This window comes from Pinus tabuliformis, chromosome 8 (genome assembly GCF_031772625.1).
Source record: "Pinus tabuliformis cultivar Carrire ecotype Pingquan chromosome 8, CPIR1, whole genome shotgun sequence".
NCBI lineage: Eukaryota > Viridiplantae > Streptophyta > Pinopsida > Pinales > Pinaceae > Pinus > Pinus tabuliformis.
In genome coordinates, this window is record NC_142294.1 from 491,904,329 (window position 1) to 491,923,476 (window position 19,148).

General features: G+C 37.2%; 1 protein-coding gene across 4 annotated transcripts in view; it reads right to left on the reverse strand.

Annotated features, from left to right (window-relative positions):
- The window catches only part of LOC149236222 (plant/protein (DUF810)), a 371,664-nt gene that overhangs the window by 169,476 nt on the left and 183,040 nt on the right, over positions 1-19,148 (reverse strand). For all 4 annotated transcript variants that reach the window (XM_089372334.1, XM_089372336.1, XM_089372335.1 and 1 more), the window contains 2 exons: positions 12,518-12,703; positions 12,215-12,373 (listed from right to left, as the gene is read on the reverse strand). In XM_089372334.1, coding sequence (XP_089228460.1) covers positions 12,215-12,373; positions 12,518-12,703 — 345 coding nt within the window. The remainder of the gene's footprint in view (positions 1-12,214; positions 12,374-12,517; positions 12,704-19,148) is intronic.

Below are 19,148 nucleotides of genomic sequence, written 5' to 3' on the forward strand. Positions count from 1 at the left end.
TGACAGCCCCTTTTCTTAGTTCCTTGCCACTAACCACACCTTGTGGGGTTAAAGGCTTTTCTCACTAACTATAGGTAGGTGTAGGCCGCAGGGTCAATAGGTAGTAGGAGCGGATTGGGAGCAACAAAAGCCAAAATCAACTCCAAACGGGATGTCCAAATTAGTATTTGCAATTAAATTTTGGTATCATTTTAAATTTTTGGTTAAATCTAAAAATTAGGGCATTATGGGCATTTCATTTGGTATCAGAGACGGGTTGTCAAACTCTTTGGACCCTATAGGCTCTGCTTACGTTTCTGTGTGAATTTTTTTATTGTACCCAGCCAATTAAATCCCTGGAACTAGTCGAGAACTCTAATAAGGTGTTTTGGAAGTAGGTTTTATTCCATGCGTAAAATAAAATGTAATGCTCCTAAGAAATGTCCTTTCCTCACTCACCAACTGCGATTGCTGACTGGGAACCATTTTGCATCCCACATTTAAGCACCCAATTTTTTTTTAAATACTCAATGATGGTAGAATACTCATTACCAGTTTGTATACTAAAGAGCAGCAATATAATTACACCCCTCCTTGAAGTTTAGTTCATTGTGAATTGTATTTCACTAAATAAGATCTCATGAACATAATTCAATAAGAGGTATTGAACTCCGTGGAATATCTGAATATTTTCCATTGTGCTAACTAGTTGATTCGCTGAAGTTTGGCATGTTTTTTGTTGAAATTTCTAAGTCTGACACGTTAGAAATCCCTACTGCATTATCTGGTTTATTTTCTCCTACTTGTTCTTCTTATTAACAAGTCATTTATAAATATAAATACTGAAAATAAACACAAATACAGCCATAACTCATATATAGATTACCAACTGAAACACTGAGACAAACACACAAGGGACACCGTTATTTTTGGACAATTGTTCCCGTAAAAACCCAATGCGGGAAAATAGGTGCAGCAGTTCTGAAGGTTTTAATATTACACATATTCTTGAGTACAACTAGGGTGCCATCAATGGATCACCCAACAGAGATTATTACACGGCAATAATACCTCTCCTCAGAGCAATGTTTTACAACTCGGACTCGGACTCCGACTCGGCCGAGGATCGACTCCGACTCCGACTCCGACTCGGTAATGACTCGGCCGGCTCGATTTCAATGACTCGGTCGTTGTAAAAAATACATTAAATATTTATTTTTTTTATAAAAAAACATAATTTTAAATATTGATGGGGATGGACAATTATTCTGGTGCTGGGCAAGCAGCAAGCAGGAAGGGGATGAGTCATTAGGAAATTAATATAATTGTATATATGAATTGTCGATGAAGTTAAGAGGAAGAGGACTGATACTTTTAGTCTTCATTAATATCTTGATAGTGTAATCAGGCCTTGGTCTCCAATAAATGGGTGTGAACTATAAACTATAAAGATAAACTTCAGTTCTTTATCAGTGTCTCCTTGAACCTTGGAATTCTAATCCAAATTGCATCAATATCATTTGTTGCAGAGTGCATGGAAAGATGCATCAAGGCAGTATTTGAGTGCAGCATGTAATTGAAATGGTTCCTTCGATATTTAACAAAATTTATTGAACGATAAAAGAATTCCAATCTCTTGAGGTGACATATAGATAAAAGTTTCAAACAGACTTTTCCTAGTGCTCACTACTGAAATATGAGTCAAATAGGCAAGAAATACACTTCATTGTCATCATGCTGAGCCAAGTAGTGAACAGAGTCACAGGCATTGATAGTATCCACTCATTTCTTAAAGGGAGGCAATTAGAAAACGAGTAATCAAATCACCTTAAGGAATAATGAGGATCTGAATTTCAATATGTAATTGTAGTGGTTCTTATTGCCCTCAATATAATATTGGTGGTAATACAAACATTTTATGTACAGACTTTAAGCTTCTTTCAAATCTGAGGTGTAATTTATCAAGATCTTATGTCTCAACTCTCATAATCCTGAAATATTGTCTCAAAAATCACAAAAAAATCAATAAAATCACAAAAAAATGAATAAATTTCATGTTTTACGCTGCCCAGCTGTAGTTTCATTGACTCGGCCGAGTCAATACATGACCCGGCCGGGTTGACCGAGTCAACTATGACTCGGCCGAGTCATTGGATGACTCGGCCGAGTCATAGTTGACTCGGTCAACCGAGCCGGGTTGCTGGCCGAGTCAGAGATTTTGGTAATGGCTCGGTTCGAAACGGCCGTTTCAGAGTTGACTCGGCCGGGTTGTAAAACAATGCCTCAGAGACAGATATTCAGCGTCTCAGCTCTAGTCTGCCCCACAAAAATCCTTCTAGTGCTTCCTCTTGGCCCTGCGTCAACCTCCTGGCTCTCTGCATGAGCACTTGGCCCCTATGCATCACCCACGCAGGCCTCTCTTGTAAAGATATTCTGACACATAGCAAATAGTTAAGTATAACTTGGTCTAGTGTAGAGTTAGGTAAAGTGTGTTTCTTTACTATGTACCTTTCTAACTTACAATCCAATGGTCACGATATGTTCTAAACATGAAGTGATCCGACGGTTCATTCTCTCCTCGGTATTACTGACACTTAATCTGTGGCTTAACACCTGATTGGTCCATGATCTCTATTTAAAGAGCACAGAGGGTCATTTGTAGTGTGACCGTTCATGAGAGAAGCTTATGTAAATTTTCATTCTTTTATTAATAAATTTATTGAAGTGCCCGTGTTGGCTCAGGCCGTGCACTGTTTCCGTCTTTGAGGGTTTTAATCACATCAAGAATATTGGTGTATTGATCTATGATCTGTTTGTGAGCAGTGTCCTTTGGTGTTCTATCTGAGGAACTTACCTTGTAAATTCCTACATCTCTATCTCTGCGCAGTCCCCAACTGCCTCTACGTCAGCCTCTTCGATCTCTACACTAAACCTCTAGCACTATCCCTGCCTCTCTGCTATGTACTCACTGCCCCTCGCTGCAATAGACCACTAGCTCGAATTTTCTCAGCAACCCCCGCTCCAGAAAATCGAACTGACTGACCAGTTTTGGTGTATCTCCAACTGACCCTCAAACTTCCTCTTATACTTTTCCCATTGAGTCTTCAACGGCCGAAATTAAGTCTCTAATCAACGACTAAGATTAGATTTGGCTTGATCCATGTCATTTAGAACATTCTCACCTAGTTTTACATTAATACTCATTAATATTTTAATTTTCCTGAGTTTAGACTTAGGAACTCCATTAAAATATTAATTATTTTAATATCTCTCCAACCGGGTCGAATTTCCCCAAACCATTTCTAATTCTTGAAGATCTTATGTGCCTTAGTCTCTCCACCAATTTTCGTGGCTAGAGCAAATCTGACGCTACCACAAATCAACATTATTTTATATACAGCCTATCGATTTCAATGTTGAGTATGATCGTAAATGTATATATATATATATATATATATATATATAGATATATAGATATAGATATAGATATAGATATAGATATAGATATAGATAGAGAGAGAGAGAGAGATCATGAAATCGATAGGATCAAAGAAGAAGAATTGTGCAATTAAATCAAATCACATAATACGCCTAAACCCTTAAGACATATGCATTTCAATATCAATATATATTAGCAATTGTTAATATCAAGTGTTGTTTTAGATGTTGAAGTGAAGCCAATTTAGATTTACACCAAATTTAAAGAATGTATTTTGGTTGTTAATGATGGAGGCAATAGCTACAGGGTCCTTAAATTAGCGAAAGAATTCCTCAGGTCTGAAGATGACAAATTAAATTTGGGCATAGTACTGAGTATGGTCTATCAATCAAAAAAATGACAAGTTGTTGATCACTGAAACTTCATGTCAAATATTGTGTAACAATGGAGAAGACCTTTAGCTATTTTGTGAAAATATTATCTTGAAAGTTTTGGAAATACAATACACCAATTGCCAGATTAGGGTTCTATTTAAATGGCAAATATGTTATTTTGTGCCTAACCTAGGAATTCTTCAAAGTAGTATTAACTTTAACCCATCTTTATACGTAATAATTATCCATCTGAGGGTTTAAATAGAAATGGAGTAGTCAAATGATGGGAGGGGGAAACTAGTAATGCTGCCACAATTATTATAAGATTTGCCATATATTCATCAAATATTAGTATCGGACTATAACTATTAGTATTAGTCCACGCTCATTGAGTCAATATTGCAAAAGATTTCCCAATATTTTGAAAAGAATATACATTATTATAAAATATATCAAACATGCAGCCTTGCCTACCAAGTCCACCCCACTATAATTATTAATCATAGGATGGTGTCAGGAGCACTAAATATTTAAATGTGCCAATGGTTCAACTTTATTAAATTTCAAAATCACTATAACATCAAATTATTAGAAATATTGTAGTCTTCCCATAGGATTATGACATTGCATTGTTAGTTTTGAAAATTATTTAATCAAATTAGATAATGTCTTGGGGTATATTTACATTTACCAATATTCCTTAATATGTCGCTATCATTTACTCACCTTCTAAATTTCACACATAATTTATAGAATTCTTATTTGTCCCTTCGAGGGGCTAATTTAATGTGAGAAAAGGTACTGCTAATTATTTTTTTCTATTTTTGATGATCAAATCTTTAAAAAATTAAAATACCTAAAAAAAGAGAGAGAAAAGGAATAAAGAGGAACTACTACTCCCAAGTAAATATTCATCCTCGTCATTAAGATAATCGATTTGGGAGTTGCATTTATTATAAACAAATAAAAAATAATAATAATAATCTTTTTAGATTTTATCGTTGTGTTAGGATGCAGGGAAAAATAGTAGAAAAGTTATACCCGCATATGAACTTGAATATATAATGTGATATTATAAACTAATTTTGCAACCCGGGTAATTATAATCATATTTTGTGACCAAGACAGAACTGCGATGGTAGAAACATATCAACGATGAGGTCGACCGGCAATAGTCCCGCCACCGCTACCACCAACACTGTCATCAAAATCAACTGCTCTGACACCTTAATTAGCAATTATAATGAGCTCATTGGAAGCACTAAAAGGGACGCCAACAGTGGATACCAAGAAAGAGCAACCTCACCTTGAGGAAAGAAACCCAAAGCAACCTAGAGGGTTGGATCATAGACAACCTCATGAGGATATTTCCAGGGATCTACAAGAGATTAAACTACAAAAAATTTTAGGAGTACAAGTCGGAGAACTTGTTGAAGCATGGTTGGAAGGAATGACAAGGTTTTTTGCACTAAAGGAATATGCCTCTACCTCCAAGACAAAAATCGTTATATTCTAGCTAAGAGGAAATGCTTTGATTTGGTGAACAAATCTAGAGAAATAGTTACATCTCACATCGGACAACATACCCTGGGAGTTGTTCGACGAAAAATTTCACGCAAAGTATTTTCCACCCTACTTTCAAGAGCAATAGGTTGGAGCCTTCCACACGTTAACCCAAGGTAACAAAACAGTGCAAGAATATGAAATGAGGTTTATGGAACTTGTAAAATATGTTCCCTATCTAGATATTGATGAACGTCAAGTTGAGCATTTTGTGTATGGATTAAACCCTCGAATCAGGGCCATGGTTAGAATGTGGAGACCATCATCAGTAGCACAGGTATCCGAATGTGCTTGCTATGCAGAAGAGCATCTAGGAACCAAAAGGGATATCAGGCCGACAGGACCCCACAACTAGGATTTTCAAAGAAAACTCCCGGAAACTTCTTTAGGGGGGTAGTTCGAGACCACCTCCTTATGCTAATAGATTTACTCCAAGAGGAGTAGGAGCAAGGGCTCCCATGGAAGCTAATGTTATATCTGCAGAATCATCAAGATCTAACACGAGTCAATGGAACTCTCGAGGAACTAATAATAGAGGAAGAAGCACAAGAGGAAGCAGCACAAGAGGACGGAGCTCCTTTTCAAGAAACTCACAATATGACATAAGGGGATCACCCCAAGTTAATTGTTGAGGATGTGGAGGACCTCATTTTCAACGTGATTGCCCAGAGGCTTTGTCAAGTGTGATGCATAGGTAAGGGAAAAAGCCATCATTAAATACCAAAGGCAATCATAGAATCCATGTAGTAGCCAATAACAACCAGGCAGAACATCAGTCCACTATAGTGGAGTCCTCAGGTACTATTAACAGCATAAAACTCAAAATTTTATTTGATAATGGCGCTACTAATAGTTTCATTTCTTCATATAAATTAGATAAATACTGATTGGCAGCACGTAAGCAAAAAGATTTCAGACGGGTAGAAATCGCTTCAGGGGAACTCCAATTCGTAGAATCAAGTGCTGAAGAATGCAAAGTTGATCTAGGGGTTTGTTTGAATAAGTTAAAAGTATATGTGACAGCCCTACGAACTTATGACCTTGTCATAGGGATGGATTGGTTGGAAGCTCATCAAGCTTTGGTGGATTGTTATGGAAAAAGGATTCTCTATATAAATGATGAAGGAGAGTCGATCCAATTGGGTATTGAGAGAAAGGTATCATTACACTTCATCTGCGCAATGCAAATGAAGCGTTGCCTAAGAAAAGGTTCTCAGGTATATTAAGTAAAGAAAGTAAGCAAGGAGAAGGGACCATCCCTAGAGCAATATTCTGTGTTGTCCAACTTTCCAAAAGAACTGCCAAGAATACCTCCTAAGAGGGAGCTTACTATCACAATAGAATTAAAATCGGGTAAAAACTTGTCTCTAAAACACCCTACAAAATGACAACTCCGGAACTTCAAGAGTTACAAATTCAGCTAAAGGAACTATTAGACATAGGACATATCTGACCCAGTATTTCACCTTGGGGTGCACCTATAATTTTTGTCAAGAAGAAGGATGGTTCCTTATGGTTATGTATAGACTATCGAGACTTAAATCGAGCTACAGTAAAGAATAGGTATCCAATGCCCCAAATTGATGACCTCTTTGACCAAATGAAAGGGGTTTCTATCTTTTCAAAAATCGATCTATGGTCGGGTTATCATCAATTAAGAATTAAGGACAGTGATATTTCTAAGACTGCATTTCGAACACGCTTTGGGCATTACGAGTTCACAGTGGTACCATTTGGGTTGACCAATGCACCAGCAGTATTTATGAATCTTATGAATAGTGTTTTCCGTAAGTACCTCGACCAATTTGTACAAGTCTTCTTAGATGATATTCTCATCTACTCCAAAAATGAGAAGCATGAAGAACATTTGCAAATAGTATTATCTTGCCTCAGGGAGCACCAGTTATATGGAAAGTTATCCAAGTGTTCCTTATTTCAGAAGAAGATTCATTACCTAGGTCATATTATATCTGGTGAAGGGATCTTAGTAGATCCTAAGAAGGTAAAAGAAATCATGGATTGGCCGATACCGAAAAATGCACATGAAGTGCATAGTTTTATGGGTTTAGCCAGATACTATCGAAGGTTTGTAGAAGGGTTCTCAAAAATTTCAAAGCCTATCACAACCCTCCAACACAAAGGAGTTAGGTACGAGTGAACCAAGGAATGTCACATTGCATTCTCTGAGCTTAAAATATTATTGAGTAGCGCAACAATCTGTGAGTACCCAACATGGACAAAGACTTTACTATATGTATTGATGCATCCAAGCAAGGATTAGGTGCAGTATTAATACAAGACAAAGGAGTAATAGCATATGCCTCAAGGAAGCTAAAGCCCCATGAAAAACTCTATGCAACACATGATTTAAATTGGTTGCGGTAGTACTAGCATTGAAGATATGGAGACACTACTTTGTAGGGAGAATCTTTATGCTCAAAAGCAACCACCAAAGTTTGCAATACTTGTTTACCCAAAGTGGGACTTGAATGCTAGGCAAAGATGATAGAGTGAATTCTTAAGCGAGTATGACTTTGGAATTTCATACATTAAAGCGAAGGAGAATGTAGTGGCAGATGCTCTAAGTAGAAGACCAAGAATATTTCCCTTATACCCATCAAGGTAGACTTGAAGGAGCGAGTGCTAGAACATTTCTTAGAAGATAGTTGGTATTTAAACGTAAGATATGGGCTTGATAGTAAAGACCCAAAAGAACCAAAGTTTGAGGGATATGAACTAGAAGATGATGGATTGTTACGATTCATTGGAAGGATGTATATCCCTAATAGTGGGGATATCAGAAACACCAACCTTAAGGAAGCCCACAAAGCACTATATTGTGTGCATCTTGGTGTAAAGAAAATGTATGCTGACACAAGGAAACTCTTCTTTTGGACAAGCATGAAGTGTGATATTGTCCAATTCATTGCAAAATGTCTTTAATGTCAACAAGTGAAGGTTGACCATCATGACCCAGCGAGTCTCCTGCAACCTCACGACATTCCTATGACCAAATGGAAAGTGATTTATATGGATTTTATCATTGGGCTACCTCTTACTCCATAAAGGCACAATGTCGTTTCGGTCATGGTGGATAAATTAATGAAAAGTGCTCACTTTATTCCTGTAAAAGATATTTATGAGGTTGTTGACGTAAAGATACATGATTCACTTCAAGGTTTTGGACTTGTATGCAGTCGGCCTTAGGAACTCAACTAAATTTAAGTAAAGTTTATCACCCTAAGACCGATGGACAAACAGAAAGAGTGAACCAAGTAATAGAAGATATGTTGAGATTGTATGTTATGGACCGACAAACACACTAGGAAAAGTATTTGCCTGTGGTTGAATTTGTATATGGTAACAGTTACCACAGTTCAATTAAAATGCGTCTATTTGAAGCATTATATGGAAGACCTTGCAAAACACCGCTAAGTTGGGACAGGTTAGAGGACAGGGTGATAGTCGGACCAAAATTAATTCAAAAGATGGAAGAGCAGGTAAAACAAATTAGGCAACGGTTAAAGGAAGCACAAGATATACAGAAATGCTATGTTGATGCTCACAGGACAGATAGGAATTATTAAATAGGGATCAGGTTTTATTTGCACCAAACCAAACAAAAGCACTATTTGGTTTGAAAAGGTAACAAAGTTGCCACCCTAGTTTATTGACCATTTAAAGTTTTGGAAAAAATTGCACATGTCGCCTATCATCTTGCACTACCACTCCACTTGCATAAAATTGATAACGTTTTTCATGTATTTGTACTAAGACATTACATACTTGACAAATCTCTTAACCTTCAATGGAAGGAACTGCAACTATCGGAGGAGGGAACCATTTCGGTCGACCATTACGTATACTAGAACATGTATTTCAATCGCTCGGCAACCGCCTGGTAGACCAAGTTAAGGTTCAATTGGACAAATATAGTCCTAGATCAACTACCTGCGAAGACATGGAGACCATATGCCATAAATACCCCAACTTGTTTTGACTTTGGAGCACTTAAAACCTTATTTTGTATATATTTACTTTATTTTGGTTGAATACTTGAGACTATCATTTTGAACTATTCTATAGCTAGGAAAGGCTACATGTAAGAATTACATTTCAAATTATTATGTTTAATGTTGTTGGTACATTGATACCAATATAAAGTATGTTATATGCTTAACATTTTTAATACATGGATACTAATATGAATTATGTTATGGAAGTGATGTCTACAATTTTTTTTTATTTTTATGTATCAACATGAATGATGAAATGGAAATAAAAGAATGACTAGACTTGACTACTTAATGTGAAAGCTAACTTACAGATATATTGGCTAGACATAGCCAAATATGTTATATGAACTCAAAGATCAATATCATAGATGGTAGCATATTAGGAATGCACAAAAATTGTTATCTGACTACAATTGATTTTGAATATATTGATACATACATTATAATATGAGGACAAGTGTTTACATTGTAGATAGTATCGTTACCAAACCGACCGCGTGATGACAAAATTCCACGTACAGTTAAGGTTCAATGAGATTCCATGATAGGGTGTTGACCCTAGTCTTATTAGGAGGGGTGGAGGTGTTGCCCATCGTTTATCCTACAAAACCTAGAGCCATGGGAGGACTATACGAGTCATGCTCCCCTAGACAACTTCCATATGCCTACTAGGCAGTTAGGTCAATGTAGTTGACGCTTTCACTCGTGGGGTTTATGGATGGTTAGGTCAATATAATTAACGCCATGGCATATTCCAGTAGAGGACGAATAGGATGGGAGCGGAAGAGATTCAGAAGACTATGATGATTTTAGAATAGCTTTGAAGCCAGGATAGGGCATGGCATGACTATAAAAGTTGTGAACAAATAAATGTTCAAACTCAAAAAAATTAAGTGTCCTCGCATTATAAACAAGAATCCAATTACATAACATAATTCTTACAAAATTATACTAAACATCAAGTAATTAGTGATATACTATATAAACCCTAACTTCGAGACGAAGTTTTCTGAAGGAGGGGTGTATGTGATGACCCATCTCAAATTATGGGTAGCATAGAAATATTAGCATGCATATGATAGCTACATATGCATGCATCGCATGTACTACACTAGTATCCATATTAAATTAAGAAGAATTCCCAAGCATAGGATAAAAGAATTAATTACTGAAAATACTAAAATAAATACCCAACTTGCAAGAATATATCCAATATATTAGGTAAGGCATTTATGTATGTACCATCATCATAATAGGTAACTATAGTTTATTATACACAATAAATGATTAATTCAATATACTATTCAAATCAAAATGGAAATACAATTTATACAAAATAAAATAATTGTATATAAATTAAAAGGAAGTATAATATATATAAGTCAAAAAAAAAGGGAAACAAAAAAATATATTATGTATGGTATATAATAAAAGAAAAAGTGTTATATATATGATGCAGATTAAATAAAGTATAAAAGGTAAAACAAGAGGAAAAGTATTATGCATTATATCATTTCTAAATCAAGCAAAATAATAAAGGTATGTTGCCCCATCAACATTTAAGGAAGGCAGTTGATACTATATGGGCATGTTTCAAAAGATTATAAACCTGACACTTTAGGATGGACCACCGCTTATGAGCATAAATACCTCATCCTCCTCCCAGGACTGAGGAAGGATTATCCGACAGGCAGGCAACAACTGAGATGAGGGGAAAAGATTTGATGAATAGGCGATGAGGAGAGGAGCCTCAGGGGGGGGGGAATAAAAGGGGATCGAAGGAGATGAAGAAGGTGGAAGAAAATAAGAGGAAGGACTCACCATTTAGGAGCAAGTATCAAAATTTGGGAAATTTTAGCAACTGTTCTTCGAATTTTGGGCACGGGGGCTAGAATTTTTCAATTATCAAGTCTTCTAGATCTGGGAACCGGATAGGTTGATCCCAGATAGGTGGGAGGGTCAGGTCGATTTCGAAACAAGAGCGGATTGGGAACAACAAAAGCCAGAATCGACTCCAAATGGGATTTCCAAGTATTTGCAATTAAATTTTGGTATCAGTTAAATTTCTTGTTCAATGTAAGAATGGCCATTAAATTTGGTATCAATTTAAATTTCTCATTAAATCTAAAAATTAGGTCATTATGGGCATTTCAAAATGGAAGACAAAAATATGATGAACCCATATTACCCCCATGCCATTTGAATTCATAGAATCAAAACATTCCATCATTGCAAGAATGTCTACATTATGCTAAACAGAAGAAATACAATTGCTGCAATGTTCATCCAACAACATTAAGAGTAGGAGAATTTCATTTTTTATATGCATAACATGCTATCACGAGACTTGTCTTTCATTTCCACTTATTAAGTTGTTTGAATCTCGACTCTTTTGAAAGAAGACCTTCTTATAGATGTTTCGATATGTTCATAGAAAATGACTGTCTGAGAGAAACCATCACAAACAGAATATCAAGACTTTCCTATTCTAGAATTCTCAGTCATAAAAAATGGGAAATCATGAAATCTGTGAATTCTATCAACAAAACATCAGAAAAAAATGAAAGAAAAGCTCATACTAAATAATGGACTCTACTAAGTTTTTCACTTTGTATACAGATACAAGGGAGATACATAGGTGAAATCATTCCAAGAGCAATTATTCTCAAAACCAATCTGCATAAGCATTCTATATTTTATATATTGTTTCAACATGCTACGATGATGAAGGGAAATGCAAAGTGTACAAATAATAAATCAGAAAAATGAACTAAAATAAATGCCGTTAAAGTAATAAAGATGCCAATCCCTTCAGATAGCAAGAAATAACTTAGTAGACTTACCTGGTAGGGCATCATCTGTTGTTTGTAGTTATCATACACCTGGCCATCTTGACACACAGATGAAACAAGTTTCAACAAATACTGATCAAGGCTCTCAGCTGCTGTTAGTACAGATGCAACATCCTCCGTAAGATGTGACACTCCATCAAGGAATGGTTTCTGGACCACAAGGATAAGAAAGAAGTCATAGATGTCACTTGCTTGAGATAGCTACTGTATCCTATTACCCATTAGATTGATACATCAGGAAATACAATCAGTAACTTGAAAATTATGTTACATATTAATGTCATAGAACATTACCAGCTCTTTACCATAAAGCTGATGAAGTAATGAAGCAGAAATGGCAGTAGACATAGGATTCCAGGGTGATAAAACAGGACTGAAAACATTTGAATCCATTATGGCAATTCTCTTCACATCTTCGGCAAGTACTGCTAGACGATGGTCATGTTCTGCCTCCTCTTTTGAATCTATGCCCGCCAATACCTGGAGGAGCTCAATCCAACTATAAGCAATCTAATATTTGAATATTCCATACAACTTATGCTAAAACCATTTCTGCAAATAATAGAAATAAAAGATACTAATAATAAATCAGCCACATTACCATACACATTCTTGAGAAACTTTTACTGAGATACATGTATGGTTCATCTAAACATAAAAGTTTTCTTTGTCTGTCCTGTCGAAGCTCCCATGCTGATCACAATGCCTTGTCCAAGAGGCAATTTTTATTTTATACCTTTTGGTTTTACAGAAATCTTGTTACTCATTTTGATGGTTTATGTTATACTGAAGTATCTGCAATTGGTGAAACGAGCCTAGAATCAATGAGAAAGTATCTTGAATCGCATTGGTTGGAATCATGTACAAAAAGACTAGTACGACAATCTCCTCACAACCAGTCCTAAGACCTGTTTGTGAAGCTCATTGCACATATTTGTCATTAAGTTTTGCCTTGTAATATATTTGTCATGAAATAACGTCAGCATTGAGATAAAAGCACATGTGGTCAATAAAGTGCTGACGTATTGTAGTTACATAGAGTTGTGTTAAGGGGTCATGAAGTTGTTTTTCCTTTTTTCTTGTAAATGCAACATATAGTACTTCAAAGTTCAAATAAACACCAACAAAACAGCAAATAGACATAAGAGTTACATGAAGATCCTCTTCCTATGGGAACTAGGAAGGTTAATATATCAGCCTGTGTCACAAGGAACAGTGAATCTACATCCTTTCAGAATACATGAATTGCATGTTTGACATGGAGTACCAGATCATTTTTTAACACTCTCGATTCTCCCAACTATAGATGGGATTTATTTCCTTGAAAAGATATTGTGCACCACCCTTTCCAAAGAAAAGCAATGGCAGACAGACAATCACATCATATGCCATAGTTCTTTGCAGGAATCTCAGATCATCCAAGCATCATCTAGGATGGGCCCTTTCCAAGTTAGGGGGCTTGTCAACAAATAATTGTATCATGGTTGAAACAACTATCAATTGGAGACCATGAAGAGACATGCCAAGCCATTTCTTTCTTTCAACATCGAACACAGACAGATCAGAGAAATTTCATTTATTGAGCCTTGCTTGAACCTCAAACTCTGGTGAAGAATGGCGCACCAACCAGCCTAAAACTATGTATTTAAATAAGCTAGCATCTCTACACATTCTAAATAGTCTAGCATCTCTTTTCCTACAAGTGGTCAAAGTCACCTGCCCCCACTTTCTATTCAAGCACAAATAATAGGAATATGGAGTCTCAATCTAATGTACAACTTTGAGCTGTCATAGTTGAAGAAGGACTTCCCATTAGTCCACTTTAAATCGCTCCAATATGGCCCTGTTACCTCTGGGGAGGTACCCTAGTACTTTTCATGACAACAACATTGTAAGACCAAAGAAATGCAAGTCTAAAGCCTTGTAGGCCATGTGATGATTATGTCTATGGTATCCTAACCCTATGATGGTCGGCCATGCCAACATCATTGTAAGACTAGAGAGATGCAAGTCTAAAGCCTTCTAGCCATGTCATAATTATGTATATGGTATTCTAGGATCCTAGGCCTCTGATGGTCAGCCATGCTCGGTCCCTTTAGTCTCTATTCTCAAGCCCATTTGTCTTGGATAGGATTGGAGGCCCCGAGATAGATCTATTGAGACACATGGTTTGGGCGGGCCATTGGCTTTGTAGCGGTGACCGCATAATGTAGGGCTTGTCCAACGCATGCTTTGACTGCACCTATGTCTTTTCCACATGGTCATGTGTCATTGAGTCTGCATGCAACTCATTTGGTCGTGGTATAGTATAATTCAGTTTCTCCACAGGCCCATCTCACACTTCACAGCATTCCATGTTTTATGAGGCACGGCATGGATCCCAATGCATAGGGTTCCTAGAACCAAAATACAACAATGGCTCAAAATATTCATCAAGATGCATACTTGACATGCCATGCTGAAATTTTGGCAAAAAGAGGTTATTTCAAACAAAGTCACTCCTCCAAGGTGGTCGTATTCTCTTCCCCATCCCAGGGCTGCTTGGGAGCTAGAGCGGGGAGTGACATGTTCAAAAGCTCTTGGTTCGGGAGCGAAATTTTATATAATACTTTTATAAATTTTGATGCATATATGTCAACAAAAGCATGTAGAATAATGAATTAGATATAAAAAGCATAAAAACATGGACTAAACCATATAACATCAATCATCTAGAAGTTATAATCTTCATCAACCACATGTCCACAAGTTAGTTACATACGACATATCGAGTCTCATGATTCATCAATCTTAAAATTTTGAAGCTTTCAAATTCAATATATAACGTTTGTCATTATTGATCACTAAAGTTGTACTTGTAACCATTACCATTACCAAGTAACCAAAATATAACAAAGAATATCTAACATGAAATGAAATGTTTCAACTTTCAACTTTCACAAAGCATCATATTCATAACATAATTTACCAATGAGTTATAATTGCCAACTTCAAACTTCAAACTGAAATTTTCATATATTGTTTACAAAAAATATCATAATAGATATGAAAGAGTCAATAGTTATAAAAAATATTAGAAACTAGAAAAGACAAGCAAATCCATTATCTACTACTTCAGCCTCTTGCCACGAGAAATGTCTAATTTCTGTGAAGCTCATTGTCTATTGGGAGTCTCCTCCCACATAGTTAGACGGCCATGTCCAAAACCAAAACTAGAAGGCACATGACCTCCACGTGAGGTTGTAGATGGAGGTGGTGGCAACAAAGCTTGTGGAACTTGAGCACTGCTATTGGATGATGGGGGTGGCATGGTTGTCGCTGCTTCATCATCATCTTTCAAAAGTTTTGCTTCCAATTCTTCTAAATGTATAGCTCCATCCTCCAAATTATCTTCCTCTGGGTTGTTGTCCCAAGTCATATATGATGTATCAGCACGAGCCCGCTCACAATAATGTGTCAACAACCTCAAGTTGTAGTGCACAAAAACCAAGCTTTATGCCCAATTTTCATTGAGGCAGTGTCTTCTCACATTATGGATGAAGCTATAGGTGTTCCAACACCTATTTGCAGAAGAACTATTCCAACCTGTGAAAGCACTTTTATTGGAAATTTTTCCAAAGGTCCCCCACCACCATACATGTCCCACCATGTGACAGCATTCATTCTATCCCAATCTTCCATTGCATGCAAAGAACCAAACACTCCAATTTGAGTGAAGTATTTGCCTAATTCTCCACGCAATCTAGCACACTCCTCCCTGTCATGGACCAACTTGTCTAACGTTGCCATATACCCATTTTGTTCCTCTGTATCCATATGGGGTTTGGTCCTAACCCCACCCCCAAGTGCAGGTTTTCCCAACCAAGATGCAAAGTAGTATTTTAGCATAAGGATATATGCCAAGGCATGTAGTGGAACATTAAGTTTATCCCAATGTGCACACACAAAATTGTAAATATGATCATACAAGTTGGAATCTTTTGGCTAAACAATATCTTTTATTTGCCCCAACATGTTATCCATCTTCTCATACACCTCCCCAATCATTGGTGCATATGTATCTGCAAAATAAATCATGTTATAAATAGGCTTGGTGTATTAAAAAACATCCCTCACACATGCCCAAAACAGACCATCAAGAGCGTTCTCCTCCACCTCTTCAAAACCTTCCCTATCAAGTGTAGTTGGAGCCCTGTCCTTTAATACCTACCAATGTTAACTTGATACCATGCTAGCCAATGACTCTCTTACCTTCATAAGGTGCCTGGAGGTGAGGTAATAGCTAGCAAATCTAGTCTTCCCAAGCTTCAATAGCTCCAAGCTTGAGTGATTGCAGAAAAGCCCATGGGTATTGCTATGATTGGTAATAAATTTTATCATTCTCTCGCCTCTCTTGTACAAATCACCAATCCATCTATATTGATATTCCTTGATCTTAATAATATCATGCATCAAAAGGTTCATTGTGTGAACCAAACACCGACACCAAATTATGTTGGGGTATTTATCCTTAATGATTGCTCCCACTGCCTTACAATTAGAAGCATTATCAGTGATGACTTGGATGACATTGTATGGCCCAATACTTTCAAATATTTGAAGTAATGGTTGTGCAATTTTGATGATGTTCTTGAACTTTTTTGAGTAATTGTGTGTTGAAAGGAAGATTGAACCAATAGCAGACACACCAAGAACACTTATCAATGGCTTGCCTTTTACATTTGTCTAGCCATCAAATACAATGGATACCCCATAGTCATTCCAAAAATTTGTGAATTTACCCAAAGCAGGTGCTATTTTGGCCTTTTCATGATCAAGTCCCAAGCTTCTAGCTTTGTCATACCCGGGCTCTTGTATCCTTTAGGGGCATCATCGATGGTGCCAACCATTTCATGCCAATAAGGTGAGCAAAGAATATTAAAAGGCCCACATGCATAGAGAAACCAAAAACATTTTGTATCCACATCATTCCTACACCCTTGATCAAGGAAATCCGATATGGTTCTATGCCTTAAAGGGATGTTTGTGACTGTGTTGTATCCATTATTACCATGGGCGGATGTTGATGGAGTTTTCAGTCTATGTGATTGTAACCTAGTGGTGTCATGTTCAAAGTCAACATTTGATCTTTTAGATTTGAATTGTCCTTCCTCCTCTTCCCTATATTTGGCTCTTTGTTGTGTTGACACACTTCCACAAGTTTTGATTCCTATTTGATTATTTCCATCACATGCCATTTTCCCACAAAGATGTTTTCTGGCATGGGTGCACGAACCTAAGAAAGTGATTTTGCAATGGGGGCATGTAAATTTAGTCGTTCCACCCCCTTTCCATCCTAAAAGCCTAGTAACATATTTCCACAAGGGGGTTTGGTCAACTTTGGTTTTCTTGCCATCATCATCTCCACTCTCATTATTCTCCTCCTCCTCTTCCTCTTGGTACTCCTCCTCTCTAGGGTTTCCTAATCCACCACTACCCACTTCTTCATCATCTTCATCATTCCTCCTTCTTCTGCTCCCCAACACCATCATAACAAAAAAAGGAACCAACAAGAGAATGCCAAGCCATATACCCATCATGTTTGGTGGAGTTATAGTTTCTTGCCTGCAATAAAATGGAGGAGAAATGGGAATGGGAAAGAGAGAAGAGAACATCTTTCATTCAACAATTAACATATAAAAAACACAAATGGTACAAAAAAAAAAAAATGGGATTAGACCATACCTCTTTGGCTCTCCAATGGTGCCTTCAATCCCAAGCTCCAATCTCCCTTGCAAGCTCCTCAAGAAACCCTCTCAATCTTCCTCTCACTCACCTCCTCAACTCAAGCTCCAAAAGCCCTCTCTTGCTCTCTCCATATGCAAATGATGCATTGTGGGAGGGGAGGAGGCATTTTATTTCTTTTTGCCCCTCCCCTCCCCACCACAAAAAATTGTTTGCGCCTCTATTCCGCAAGGAGCGATTTTTTGCAAGCGAGAGCGGTCGAGAGCAATCGCTCCCGTACTGCTCCATTCTTTAGAAATTCACTCAGGAGCGAATGGGAGCAGTACATGAGTGATTGCTCCCTAACCGCTCTTACTTTCACTCCCGAAAAGGTAGGGAGTGAAATTTTTTTAAGGGAGCATGCTCCTGGAATTTACTCTTGATCCACCCCCCGAGCGAAGTGCACTTTGGGAGCGGATTCAAGGAGGGGGGGCACTCCCTCGCAGCCCTACCCTAACTAGGTGGCGAGTAAAATTGCTGAAGAAGGTCAATCTACACGTACATAGACAAACTTTAAGTAAAAGTTGAAGTGAATCACGGTCTAGACAAAACCTAGAAGCTAGAATTCATCAATGAAGCATGGCATTACCCATGTGATCAAAAATCAACCTTATTTCCAGCTCACACGTGGCAAGATTCAAGTTCATATAGAGGTAACTTCCTCGGTACAAATTTTGCATGTGATAGCTCGTTGGAATCCTCATGATGGGGCACACCTTCATCAAGCAAAACATTGAGCATGCCTTGTAGGGTGTTTCTCCACAAGCGAGTTTTACGACTAGTCAATTTGCATGCCAACTCACACTTGAGAGTCAATGAAGGGTCCAACTAGTTATTGGAGCCACCTAGGATAGGTATTGGGCTTTTATTCCTCTCATTTAGTGATAATTTCTCCTAAGCCTGGTACTCAGCATTTTATTAACCTAGCAAATTATAGATCTACTGAATAAATGTACAACTAGGTTCCTAACACAATTAGTGGAAGCAAAATTACACCAATATCAAGTGACACAAATAAATTGTTCCCAATCAATAGTTCTTCATTAATAACTCAAAACCTACTTGGGTTCCCGCTCTACGACAACGTACCTGTTACCTCTGTGAGTTGTGTGTTAAAATGATGAAAACTCCAAACCACACCACACGATCTAATTGGAAACTA